This window comes from Catharus ustulatus, chromosome 2 (assembly GCF_009819885.2).
Source record: "Catharus ustulatus isolate bCatUst1 chromosome 2, bCatUst1.pri.v2, whole genome shotgun sequence".
NCBI classification, from domain to species: Eukaryota; Metazoa; Chordata; class Aves; order Passeriformes; family Turdidae; genus Catharus; species Catharus ustulatus.
In genome coordinates this window covers 99,605,314-99,617,928 of record NC_046222.1, presented here as the reverse complement: position 1 = coordinate 99,617,928, position 12,615 = coordinate 99,605,314, and the positions used below count along the sequence as shown (strand labels likewise).

The 12,615-nt window shown below is 43.6% G+C and overlaps 1 protein-coding gene across 5 annotated transcripts in view; it reads left to right on the top strand.

Moving 5' to 3' along the window:
- The first annotated feature begins 208 nt into the window (after positions 1 to 208).
- Positions 209 to 12,615, top strand: part of NAXD (NAD(P)HX dehydratase) — a 54,222-nt gene continuing 41,815 nt past the window's right edge. Inside the window, exons 1-6 of one of the 5 annotated variants that reach the window (XM_033051254.1) lie at positions 220 to 299; positions 1,614 to 2,194; positions 3,391 to 3,762; positions 7,103 to 7,253; positions 8,294 to 8,339; positions 9,951 to 10,039. In XM_033051254.1, the coding sequence (XP_032907145.1) occupies positions 1,633 to 2,194; positions 3,391 to 3,762; positions 7,103 to 7,253; positions 8,294 to 8,339; positions 9,951 to 10,039 (1,220 nt within the window). In that variant the 5' untranslated portion in view covers positions 220 to 299; positions 1,614 to 1,632. The other 4 variants (XM_033051253.1, XM_033051256.1, XM_033051255.1 and 1 more) reach the window with 4 other exon arrangements.

Genomic DNA, 12,615 nt, shown 5'->3' with positions numbered 1-12,615 from the left:
GCCGGCAGCAATAAATGGTAAATTCCTGGGAGTTTGTAAGAACTGCCAATTGAAGACAGCCCCAAAGGGCCGTGACGGCCGGGCCAGGCACTCCAAGCTCTCCCTGCCGGGCGGAACCGGGCCGTAACACACAGCCCTGCGGGGCGGCCCCGCCCGGCGGTGTGCGCGGAGCGGTGCCGGGAGGGCGCGCCCGCCGCGGAGCCCGGCCCGGCCCCGCCGGTGCGGAGCGGAGGCGGAAGCCGCGCCGATGAGTTGGGCGCGCCGGGCAGCGGCTGTGCGGAGCCCCGCGCTGTGCCGAGGTAAGAGCGGAGCGGCCCTGCCTTGTCCCCGTGAGGATGTGGGGACGGGGCGCTGTCATCGCCCTGGCCGCGGCCCTCTGGCTGCGGAGTGACGAAGGTACAAACCTCCGAGCGCCGGCCCCGGCGGGGGCGGGTGGGAGCCGGGTGCTGCCGGAGCCCGCGGGCAGCCAGGCCGGGGCGTGCTCCCCACGGAAGGAAAGGGCCCCGGGCTGGCAGCCCCGCCGGGGGCCGGGCCGAGGCGGGAGGGAGGCGGTGGCGGCCTCGTGACGCTCCTACCGGAGAACAGAACCAAAGCGAAGGGGCGGCAGCGGGGCCCAGCACGATGCAGCCCACCCCCGCCTGCCGCGGGGGCCGGCCGGGCCGCTCACCTGCGCCGCGGAGGGACGGCCGGGGGCGGGGGAAGCGCTCACAGACCCGACCCCCAGCCCCGCCGCAGGGTCTGCCGAGGGCAGCGGCTGCCGGGTCCCCGAGGGCCTGCGGGCGGCGCCGGCTGCGGCGCGGCTGCCGTGGCGGCCTGCAGGGGCAGCGCTGCCGCGCTGTGTGCGCCGGTGCGGGCTGCGGGGGATCCCGCCCGCCCCGGGCTGGGTGACAGCGGCCAGCGCACAGCGATGTCGCTGCTGGCGCGGCGCGGCCCGGCACGGCGGTGCGCGGGGGTGAGGTAGGCGCCGAGCGGAGCTGCAGCGCCCTGTCTGTGTGTGTGCGTGTGTGTGCAAGGATCGCGCTCCACTGCGGCGAGGAGGGAGGGAGGGGGAGGAAGAGAGGGAGGCAGGCGCACTGTGATGAGCAGAGCCTCCAAGTCCAGCCAGCACTGTCGTCCTGTCGCTCCCAGCGGAGCCCGGGGCGGGGGAGCGGCAGCGCACGGATGACTGCCTGAGTTGGGGGGGAGGAGGGGACCGCGGATCCGCGCTGGGTGTCCGCTTGTTTATTTTTATTTATCATCATCGTTTTCGGAGGGGGCGAGTCAAGGGGAAGAGGCGTTTTTCTTTTTCCCTTTTTGAAAATTTTTTTAATTTTTTTTTGCTACCTCACCACCCCCCTTGTTGCAGGTGCCCGCAGCGCAAAAGCGGCGCCTGGAAAGTTTTGTTAGCGTGCGGGCTGCGAGCGGCGGCGGCCCGGGATGCGGGGCCCGGGGCCCGGCTCTCCGCCGCTTCCCGCCGCACCGCGGCTGCCGGGGCTGGCGTAGGCGCCCCCTGGGAGAGCCGCGTGCGGGCATTAAACCCCCTCCCTCCTCCCCGCCGCCCTCCTCCGCCCCCTCCGTCCCTCCCTCTCTCCCTCCCTCCCTCCTTCCCTCTCCCCGGTGCGCGGCCATTGCAGTGACCCCGGCCGGCCAAGGATGATTACGAACACGCGGGGCTTCCTGTGGTCGGATCTGGAGACGCGGGCGCTGCTGGAGATCTGGGGCGAGGCGGACGTGCAGTCGGCGCTGGACGGCAACTTTCGGAACAGCCATGTGTACCGGGACGTGGCGTGCCGCCTGGCCGAGCTGGGCTTCGAGCGCACCCCCGAGCAGTGCCGCATCCGCATCAAGGGCCTCAAGCGGCAGTACTACCAGGCCCGGGACGGGCTAAAGAAGAACGGGCACGCCCGCAAGATATGCAAGTACTACGACGAGATGGACCGGATCCTCAGCTGCCGGGGGGGCCCCGACGGCGCCCCCGAGGCGCTGGCCCCGCCGCCCGACGGCGCCCAGCCGCCCGCGGGGCCGCTCGCCGCGCCGCCCACGCCGGGCACACCGCACAACAGCCGCGAGCTGGACGCCGAGCTGGACGAGGACGCCGGGCCGGAGTCCCCCCGCGACAACTTCACCGAGGATTCCGGCGAGTGCTCTTCGTACGCCGACCACCCCATCAAGGTGGAGTGCCCGTCCTTCGCCATCCCCGTGCCACCGGGTGACGGTGAGTAGCCGGCGGGCTGCCGGCGCCGGCTGTCCTCCCTTCACCCCGCGGGCTCTCGCAGCCCGAGACGGCGCTTCTCCGCAGCTAGCGCGCTTCTCAGTGGCTTTTGCCTTATCCTGCTGCCTCCTGCCCCGTCCTCCCCCGCTCCTGCACCTTGCGCGTCCCCGTGAACTGGGGAGCCCGGGAGGGGAGCGGGGCTGCTGCGGGTGCTGGAAATGCTGCATACCGGGGAGGGGGAGATGCTGCGGACCCCTGTCCCTAGTGAGTTTTTATCGGTATTTATCAATGGGAAACCCACGGAAACCTAGCGCAGAGATTATCGAGGCAAAGTGTCAGGTAACATTGTACAAGAAAATAAGCATCCTTCTCGCTGCAGGATTTTCCTGTTCCCTGCGCACTGTGTGCAGTTTTGCTAATCGGTATTAAAACAATGATGACGATAATACCTGAGAAATCTGCTCATTGTTGCAAATGGGCCAGAAACGTAGGGGAGAGCTTTTGCATAATAAATTGCACGGGTTGTTTCAGGAATCCTGCTTCTAACTTTATCTGGCTTGCAGACAGAAAGAGCACTTCGATAAAGCCTGTCCTTCCCCTGCGCGTTCTTTACCCTCCACATTTGTATTGTGGTGGTGCGGGGGAAATGTTGCTTGTTTGTTTTCAATCTAGATTAATGCAGGGTTTTTAATATAAACATGAACCTGTCTTCAGAAGTTGACATCACTTAGGAATCAGCCAATTGGTTGACGTTTAAGCAACCTTTTTACACTTAAACCTCATCAAAGAGTTGTTTACACTAATGTTCTTTTGAAATGCAAATCTAGAATGCCAACAGACTGAAACTCAATTTAGATTAATGTAATTATCTGCAATACACAAATGAGGCTATACTATTTAATAACCTTCACTCAGACCTTTTTAGAAGATGAAAGACTCCTATTGTTGAAGTTTAGTACTACAACAATTTAAAAATGCCTCTGTGATTTTTGTGTTACGCTTGCAACTTGGTAGAAGTTTGTGGGTTTGCTTTAGTACTCTGAAAGAAAAATATCTCAAATAAATACAGCTCACATTGAGAAAGTATAACGTAATGCTTGTGAGACATTAGGTCACATCTTATAGGGAGATTTTTTCCTGCTTTCCTCTTAGAAAATTGTTTTCCATCAGAAAAATAATAGATTCTTTCCTTGCTTTAGGCTTTAAAGAAGTCAATGCTCCAACTATTACCCCACCTCTCAATCAGCCCAAAAGGTCAAAAAAACGCCATACAAATTTGACATTGGATAAAATGATGGAAAAATTCCTGCAGCAGAGCATGGATACAGATGAGAAATTTTACAGATTCGAAGAGCAGAGGCTCAAAATTGAGGACAAGCGTCGGGAAGCTGAGCATGCTCGAGAACTCCAGATGTTACAGATGTTGGGACAGATGTTGGCTGGAATTTCTTCTACCGTATCACAAAGGTCACAGTCTATACCAGCAAGTCCGCCTCGGAGAGCGAACCATCGTTCATATGCGGATAACTTTAATTATAATGCTATGACAACAACACTTTCTCCACCGATAGGTACTTCCTTCTACAGCATAAATAAAAAACTAGGGTGCTTTTTAAAACTTCTGTGTGAAAACACTGGTAGTAAGCAGCTTTTGAAAATAAAAGCTAATTGGAATTATTTAATACTGTGGTGAAGGTGTTTGTCTGATGTCTAATGAAATTAAATCTTTATTTGTACCATTGTACTGATTATTTAATACAGGTACATTAGTCATAACAAATTTTGATGAGCAAAATCATACCTTTTGAACTGGGAACTTCTGGTACATTGGGAACTTCTTTCCACATTCATGTCTCTGTACAGTGAAGTTTAGGAGGAGTTTTATACCTAAAGTGCAAGTAGGAGAGTTTCTGGAAGCACTCTGGAAGCCTTAGTTACTTTGTAGCAGAAATTTTGCTGCTGTTCTGCTTGAAGTTCTCAAGCATAACATGAAGTTAAGGCTGTGCATGTGTTTTTTCAGGGCTGGGAAAAGAGTGGAGTTTTGCCTGCACTGAAGTAAGTCAGATGTTAAGATCTAGATTCTTTAAATCTCTTTATAACAAAATTCTGAATCTTATCAATTAAACATTGTGTTATATAGTAGGCATAATAGAAGATGCAAATATTTGCTTGTTTTTTTTCTACACCAGCTCTTTATAATTTTAATGGGCATCTGAATTTACTTTAAAGGAAAGGGCACAGCAGCATCTCCAGAACTGGTATTTATGCACAAGCTCTTCTTTCTGTACCTCGTGTGTGAGGCAGAATGATGGTAGCAATCATTAACAAACTTCTTGGGAACTGTGTGCTTGTGGCATTTGTTTTTATCATGGTCATAGACTGCATGGGCAGGAGGAAATCAGGGATTACTCCATCAGTGCTGGAGCTGGAGTCAGATTGGGGCTTAGTGATTGTAGCCTGCCACGTGGAAATGAAACAAGTCTTACTCTGTTCTAATTCTGAATTTCACACTGCTTGGAACAAAAAAAAAGATGTAGTTTGAAAAGAAAAAAAAAAGCAACCACCCAGCATCAGTGTTGAATAATAATCTGGCATGCCAGATCCTAAGGGGCTTTCTCTGAGTCCCGAGAGGCTGTTCCAGTTGTGTGTTAGTTACTGCTTCCCTGTAAAGTGCATGGCAGACTGGGTGCTTAGACCTGTTGAGGGTTGGCACATGTAGTTGTGTTTCTTGAGTGGATAGTTGGTGTGTAGGATTTCCTGGTGGCAGCAGAGTTTTGTAGATATTTTATGGGATATGAATGGATACAGTGTTTCAAGTGTTGTTTTCACTTTTAAAATAAGGGAAAACTGATGTGCTGCAGAAAATCTTTTAAGGTTCTAGACTGAAGTGAAGGTACCTACAAGGCCTTACAATTACTTCTGAAAGTTTTTTCCTGAAAAGCTTAATTATGTGTAACAACCTGAAACTGAGGTTCAATTTTTCTCTCTGGATTTCATCATATAGGTGTACAGGCATATTGCACTATGCAAAAATGCATTTTATTTATTTAACCGTAGCAAGAGCAATTCGAGATTCTAATCTTCTAATTGGCAAAGCTGTAAAACAGTGTTTATGCTAAAATGTGAACATAATGCTTCAGGCAACACATATTTTAAGGAATTAAGATTTCATTTGTTAAGAGCTGAATATGCCATAGTAGTTCTGTAGGTAGAGTAGGGCTATATTAAGAATGGCTTTTTGCATAATTCTCTGTTTTCTCTCCATTTATTTATGTAGTCACTTTATATTCACACATGAACAAAAAGCAGCAACAAATAAAGAGAAGGCCTTCTTAACAACACTGCACTTTAAGGGTTCCAAGCTATATAACATTCTTGTGTGGTTGAAAACCAGTGTGTGTATGAAGTGTCATTTAAAGAAAATAATCTGCCCTATTTTCAGAGGAGATGAGCATTTTGTTCTCCTTTGGGTCACTGCAATACTATTTTGGCCATAATCCAAAACAAGTTGAGGGTTTATGTTTTTTCTTTTTTTTCTTTTATTTTCATTCCTTTCTTCCCCCCACCCTCCTTTTTATTATTTCTCAGTAAGATTGGGATGCCTGTATTCAAAAGCAAAAGATCAGCTAAGAGTATTTATCAATATTGAAGACTAAAGCATACTATTGCTGAAGATTAGCATGTGTGTGGGAGACAGAGAAAAAGATGCGTTTTGCTGATAGCACACAGTTTTGGAATTTTCTTGTTTATTACATTTTTTCCCTTATTATGCTCAGTATTTCTGGAACAGTTCTTTTTTTTCCCCCTTCTTTTCTTCTCTCCTCTATATTATGGAGTTGGGAGGTGGGGTTTACTGAGTTTTATACAACTGAAAATAAGGAGTATCATGGGAGTTATTTTCTGCATAATTACATTATATATGTGTAGCAGTTCCTTGAAGGCTTTTTAGAAGATCTGTGAAAAACAAAGTAAGCATGGCTGCGGTCTAGGACACTGATATTAGCATTCAAATAAACTGCTATTCTGAACAAAATTTTACAGGTAATGAGGAGCTTTTAAGAACTTGCTCTTTTAGTGTATTTGTTGCAGTTTATAGTTAACACATTGTTGATAGAAGTAGTGATCTTCACATTTTTCCCATGTTAGGTAAATGTTTTAATTCTTTCGAGTTGTAATTGTTGAAATAATTTTTTCTTCTAAGTTTTTGTAGCCTTTTGAACGAGTCATTTGATACATAGCCTACTGAGTGTGCAGTTGTTTTAGTATGTGGCTTTGCATCAGAGATCTGGAGATGTATTATAGCTAAAAATGATCTTTGTGTGATATTTGTGATGTTTGCATCTAGTGCGTTGGATGATAGTTTTGCAGAAAGACTTTCACTATGCTTTGTAACCGCCTACCAAAATAAAAAAGCAGTGAGATAGGCCCTGATTCTGCTAAGAGGCGGAAGTCTTTAAGGGGAAGCAAAATATAAGGTAGGGTGTACATTTAAAATTTGGTTTCAGTTGCTTTGTGCTTGCTCTGTGGATGTGTTTAGTCCTTACTAAGTGTTCCTATTTCAGTTGAGCTTAATTATGAAACTGATTTCAGGCTTCACTAAGAAGGTATTTCTCATTACAGAACGTTCATATAACTAACTATTCTGGGTTGTTGTTTCTTTCTGTACCTGAGCCCTAAATTAGAACTGTGAACAGTCAGTGAGAATATTCTCTTCATCAGACCCTGAATACCACCTTCCCTAGTTACTCACTGTTATGAAGGCCTTTAAGTGACAAAGCATTTGGATTTTAGAAGTATGTCACTGTGTATCTGTGTGATTTTATTAGTGTTACATGAGTGCTTAAAAGAAATGCTTGACATTAGTTTAAGAAAGAACATTCTTTGAAGTAACACTTATTTTTTTCTTTTCAGTTATAGAGAGATCTTTTTCACTGCACAGAACACACACTCTGAAGGATATGGAGAATATTTTTCAGCTGGTGCGCAATGTTATCCCTCCTCTAACAGGGAAAAAGCATAAAGGTCAAGATGGTCGTATAGGCATTGTTGGAGGATGTCGAGAGTAAGTTAAAAAGAAATTTGTTTTTTGCTTCTCATAAAGCTTCAGGGTGTCTCAACTACTTGTAGAAGCGATTCAAACTCACCTTACACTTAATTCTAAAGAGCTTTAATACTCTGTTATCATGACCATGCATACTTAGGAAAGAACATGGTACCTTGCAGATGTGTTGCAAAATTTTGATACTGAATGTTACAGGAACTTGAAATGCTGTTTGTGTCTACCTTCTCTGTCATTTTTGACCACCAAACTCTCTGCTTCCAGTGTTAGTCTTTTCTCATTGCATGATGAGGTTTTAGAATGAGTAGAGTAAGACAGTGGGCACATCTGATTTTTTGCTTTCTTGGGAACTGTGTCTCTGTTTTTTCTTATGCTATGTTTTCTTCTGGGCTTTTAATTTTGAAAAATATTGGTGGTTACTAGATTCTGTCAATACCATGTACTGGAGCAATGGAAATGTCCTATTTCAGGTAAGAAAATTGTACTGCATAAATCAGTTAAATGCTGTACTGACTTAATACTTGGAATGAGCCACTGTACCTTCCTGTTTTTCATTTTCCCCTTTTGAAAAAGAGATGACATCTTCCTCCTGTAAGAGAGATCATCCTATGTTGGACATCTGCCATTAATAAACATTCCATAAAGAGCAAAGCAGTGCTGTCTTGTAGCTGGGTCAAATAGCCAGGAGTTAGGAGCTAATGATCATAGGTTTTTACCTCTTGGCTGAAGTAAGCACCTTTGGAGAGTGACTGTGTTCATATCTCTCTCTTCAGTCCTCATAAAGCCAATTTAGGGCAACTGAAATCAGAGTTTAGGCACTTTAGTTAAGTATCTGAAGCCAGATGGGATTGATCCAGGTCACAGATCCCATATTTAGCTTGCAGACAGTTTTTGGCTCTTTTTTTGTTTGTCTCTAAAGTTTTACCTCTGTTACTTGAGAAAATTTTGCTGATTTATGGCATGATCTTCATAAATATTTCTATGAAAGATCATTTTCTAATCTCATTACTGTGCTTCCTAACCTAAACTCTATTTCATTTTAGATACACTGGAGCACCATACTTTGCTGCAATTACAGCTCTCAAAGTGGTACGTGTTCTTCTCTAACAACTTTTCATCATTTCTGTTGCCTAGGTGTCATTTCTAAAATAGCATTCATTCTTTAGTGCACACGAACTTTGAGCTCTAGAAGATCTTCTCTTGGGCAAAGAAAATCCTTTGTCCAGAATTTGTAGAAATACTTTGTAAATGTGTCATTTACTGTGTTTCTTTCACTGTGTTTCCTTTCTCTGTGTAAGGTGAAATTAGAAGTATGTCCAGAATTTGACAATTTCAGGGACTTGGATAGGAAACTTCAAGACTTGATGAAATGTTTTCTCCAAAAGTGAACAATAAAATAACCTTAGATTGTTCTTTAAAGTTATGGTTTTTGCACTATAGCGAGTTCTTCAAAATTTTTTTCTCAACCTGATAAAACTTTATCCTAGTAAAATTCTTACATGCTGCGAGTTTAAAGATTGTAGGTGGAATTCAATTTAATTTCTAATAGCACATTTAATTTGCATTCTAATCTTTAGCATAAGTATTTTCTAAGCTTTTATTTTTTCCTAGAAGCATGAACTTCCTTACTTTATTAACATATTAAATGGTTAAACAGACTATATAAATGCAGGGTGATTGTTCAAATGTAAACAGGTCACGCTTACATAATACATCCAATTTTCAAAATGCTGTGTATAGTGTGTCAGTACTTTCAGTTTGTGTATGTTTTTCATTTTGAAGATTTCTCTCAATGCATAGGCAACCATCCCAGATATTTCCAGTCACGTCTTCCCTCAGGATGCAAATCCTCAAAGATTTAAAACGGAAATGATGTTATTTAACCATATTATTATAAAATCATGTTATAAAAGCTACTCAGCTTTCGCTCCACTATGTGCAACTCCAGTGGCAATACTAGGAGGTTCCTTAGTGAAGTCACTTGATTTCAGACTGTTGCATCTGCACGTAAACAGAGTAGCTTGGAATGTTAAATGTATAGTAGTAAAGCAGAGAAGACGCTTCCTTAATATTGGGAAATTTCAGTTTGCATGACCAATACAAGATCTCTGGTCTGCTTACATAATTTTAGGTGTATTCTGGTTTTTTGAGTTGGTAGCAGAAACTTGAGACTCAACTCTTCAGCTTTAATGTTTATTTAACATAGGGTGTGTTGCCAAAATTGTGCCAGTCTTTTTCTTGTATGAATTTGGCCCATTGAGTAAAAATGGTAGGACTAGAAATGTATTCATGGGTTGCCATAGCTGTATTTTGAAAGTATGTTACAGTAGTATTGTGGCTCTCTTATGTAGCTTTTCTCATGTTCATCTGTTTTCTTTTGTACGTGAGACATTGTAGTCTTTGCACATCTACAGATGAGAAACATTTCTCAAGTGAATAAAAATTTGAGATTTGTGTTTTCAGTCATTCTGTTAGTGAGAAATAGAAAAAAATAGAAAAAAAATTATGTTAGAAGTTAGATACAAGAAGAACAGCACATTTCATACTAGTCTGTGCCAAAATAGAAAAAACACAATAAAATTTATTTAAACTATTGAGAAGAAAGAATTCAGTTGAATTATTAGTTGAGTAATCTTTGGAATGGTAAAGTTATTATTAAGTATAAATTTGATAATACTGTTTGCAAATTTTCTTTTTTAGGGTGCAGATTTATCCCATGTGTTTTGTACCAAAGATGCAGCAACAGTAATCAAATCATATAGTCCAGAGCTGATTGTTCATCCAGTTCTGTAAGTGACTTATGTTTTGTTTAAATGAGCTACTCAGGCTGACTAGTTTTTTAATATTTCAGTCTAGTAATCAATTAGTTTGTGTTATTTATTTTGCTGAGTTACTGGATGGATGAGCTGGAGATCACAAAAACTCCAGACTTTGTCCTTTCATTACAAGCAGTTGCATATTTAGTATGGGACAATCAGTTGTGATTTTCTGTTCATGACTGTGAAAGTACAATTTCTAAGCAGCAAAGATCTTTCTTTCTGCTTCCTAGTGATGTGTTCTGTGATTGCAATGCATTTATCAGTGAACAGTAGCAAGATCCAGAACTACAAATTACTACAGGTCAGCATTTTGGAATCTGCATTTGAAAGGCAAATGAAGTGTGTACTCTTGCTTCTTCAGCCCTAATAGTGTTTAACAGTAGTGTATCTGTTTTTCCTCTCACTACTGTATATATAGACACATATGCAAAATTACAAGGCAAGAGAGATGCTAATTCTCCTTTTTCTTCATGAGTATGTTGCTTATTATACACACCAGTTCTTGTGAATAAATAGATGTTCCAAAATGATATAAAATACAGGGTTTAATTAAGAAGATGAAAAGTTTAATAAGTAACTGTCCTCCTAATTGGGAAAATCAGTGTGTGGGTGCTTCTCTGAATTTTTGTTCTGAAACGTGTTACTGACTGATGAACTTTCTTAGGATAAATTTGTTTCCACTAGGTGTTATAATGGTTTGCAATGAGCTCTGCAAATGAGAATCAAGATGTGTGCCTTAGGTATGTGCTCTGTGCACAGCCCGCACCAGTGCGTGTCAAAGTCTATTGGTGTACATAGCAAAGCTGTGATTAAGGGAGGAAAAGCATAATTTCAAAATGTGTTTGCCAGGTACTGCTGTCAGGAAGGATTCGTGACAGCAGAAATATTTTGGTGTCTGAGAACAAGAACATGTTCTTCCTTATGGGGATGCCCATGGTTGGAAGTCATAAGTTTATTGCATTCTGAAGGTGGGTTTCATTCCTGTCTCTGGAGACAGAGGTGCTCAGAAAGAAGGCAGTTAAACAGGGTTGTGTTTTGTTGGCTGCTTTTTCCCCCCATTCCCCAAAGGTAGAAGAAACCCGTAGCTTTAAGGATTTCAGACAAAATAAAAATGATATTTGAAAGCAAGGGAGAGATGGGTAGAGTTTTTACCAGTACTATTTGCCTCTTCACTCTAAAAGGCATCTCTTCAGTTGATGTTCTGTCTAATACCATATGATACCAAATGCAATGGGGAAGCCTAATGGCAATATTAACATTTAACCTGGGGTGTCTTGATGTGTTCCACTTGAAATGGAGCGTATGGTCATCTTGCATGATAGCGAGTTGACCTTGCCTTGAGAGAAGCATTGTTTGTGTACGCAGGGGTTCTTGATGTCTGTAATGGAAAACGTTAATAGGAGAAATAGAAGCAGCCCAGAGGAACAGGGAGGTGAAAATAGGGTTAACAGTAAACTTTCTGTTCATGAAAGATCAGATTGTGCTTGCTAAGGAGTGGGATATTTATATACATAGATTCTCAGTGTCTTCTGTGGAATTCAGATTTTAGTGAAAACTCTGATCTTTCTACCTGCAAAGAGAATTTTTGATTTTGAACTTCTGCTCTGTTTATGAGTTCCTTCAACTGTACACAGTACAATCTACAGATTTTCATATCCATTTATATTTAAGTCTGTGACTCAGTATTTAATACTTTTATTAAAACTCTGATTAATTTCATGGAGGCAGCTGGGCTAATTGCATAATGCAGTGGATCTGTAAATATTGTTTACATGACATTCAAAATGAAAAAAATGCAAATATCTGCGTGATTGGATTTTACTTATTAAATTTTCTCTTGTTTTTATCTCTTCTGCTTCATTCTCAAACTGGGACAGAGAGAAAGAGAAAACAGTCTTTTCTGGTTAGAAAGGAAAAAATCTTGATTGACTCTGAGCCCGGGTTTTATTGAAATTTACACTAACAGCCTATTTTTCTTGTAAAGTCCTTTGTTTTCAGTGTCACACTTTTCCTGTGATCCTTTCTATGTGGTGGAGCCGTTTGAGTTCTGCAGGCACGGCCGGCTGCTCTCGGTTCAGAGCCTGATCCCTTAAACAGCTTTGTACTTTCTCCCGACCGCACTTCACGCATGGGAGAACCTCCGGGTAAAACCCATGAGCAGCTATGCCATTGTTTTCTTTTGTGTCTCTCCCTAAAACTTTGCTTTGTTATGATTTCTCCATGACCCTTCAGAGTCACTAGGTAGTTGTTGTACCACTCTCTTATTATGCTAATCGGAATTATGGCCCCGTGTACTCCACTCCCTGTTTGAGCAGCTTGGCATTTTGCCAGGGTTCAGCTGCCATTTTGTACTGCCTGGAGTCTGACATTTTATCATCTTAGCTGCCACTGCTTTCTCTAGTGCCTTCACCTCACAGGGGATCACCTCAAGGGAAGAAAATGCTCTTTTCTTGCCGCCTCTAAGTGCTTGGGCTCTTCTGGCTCATTAGAGCCGCTGTTGCGGATCTTTGCCAGCATGACTGGTGAAGACATGTGAGAGTTAGAAG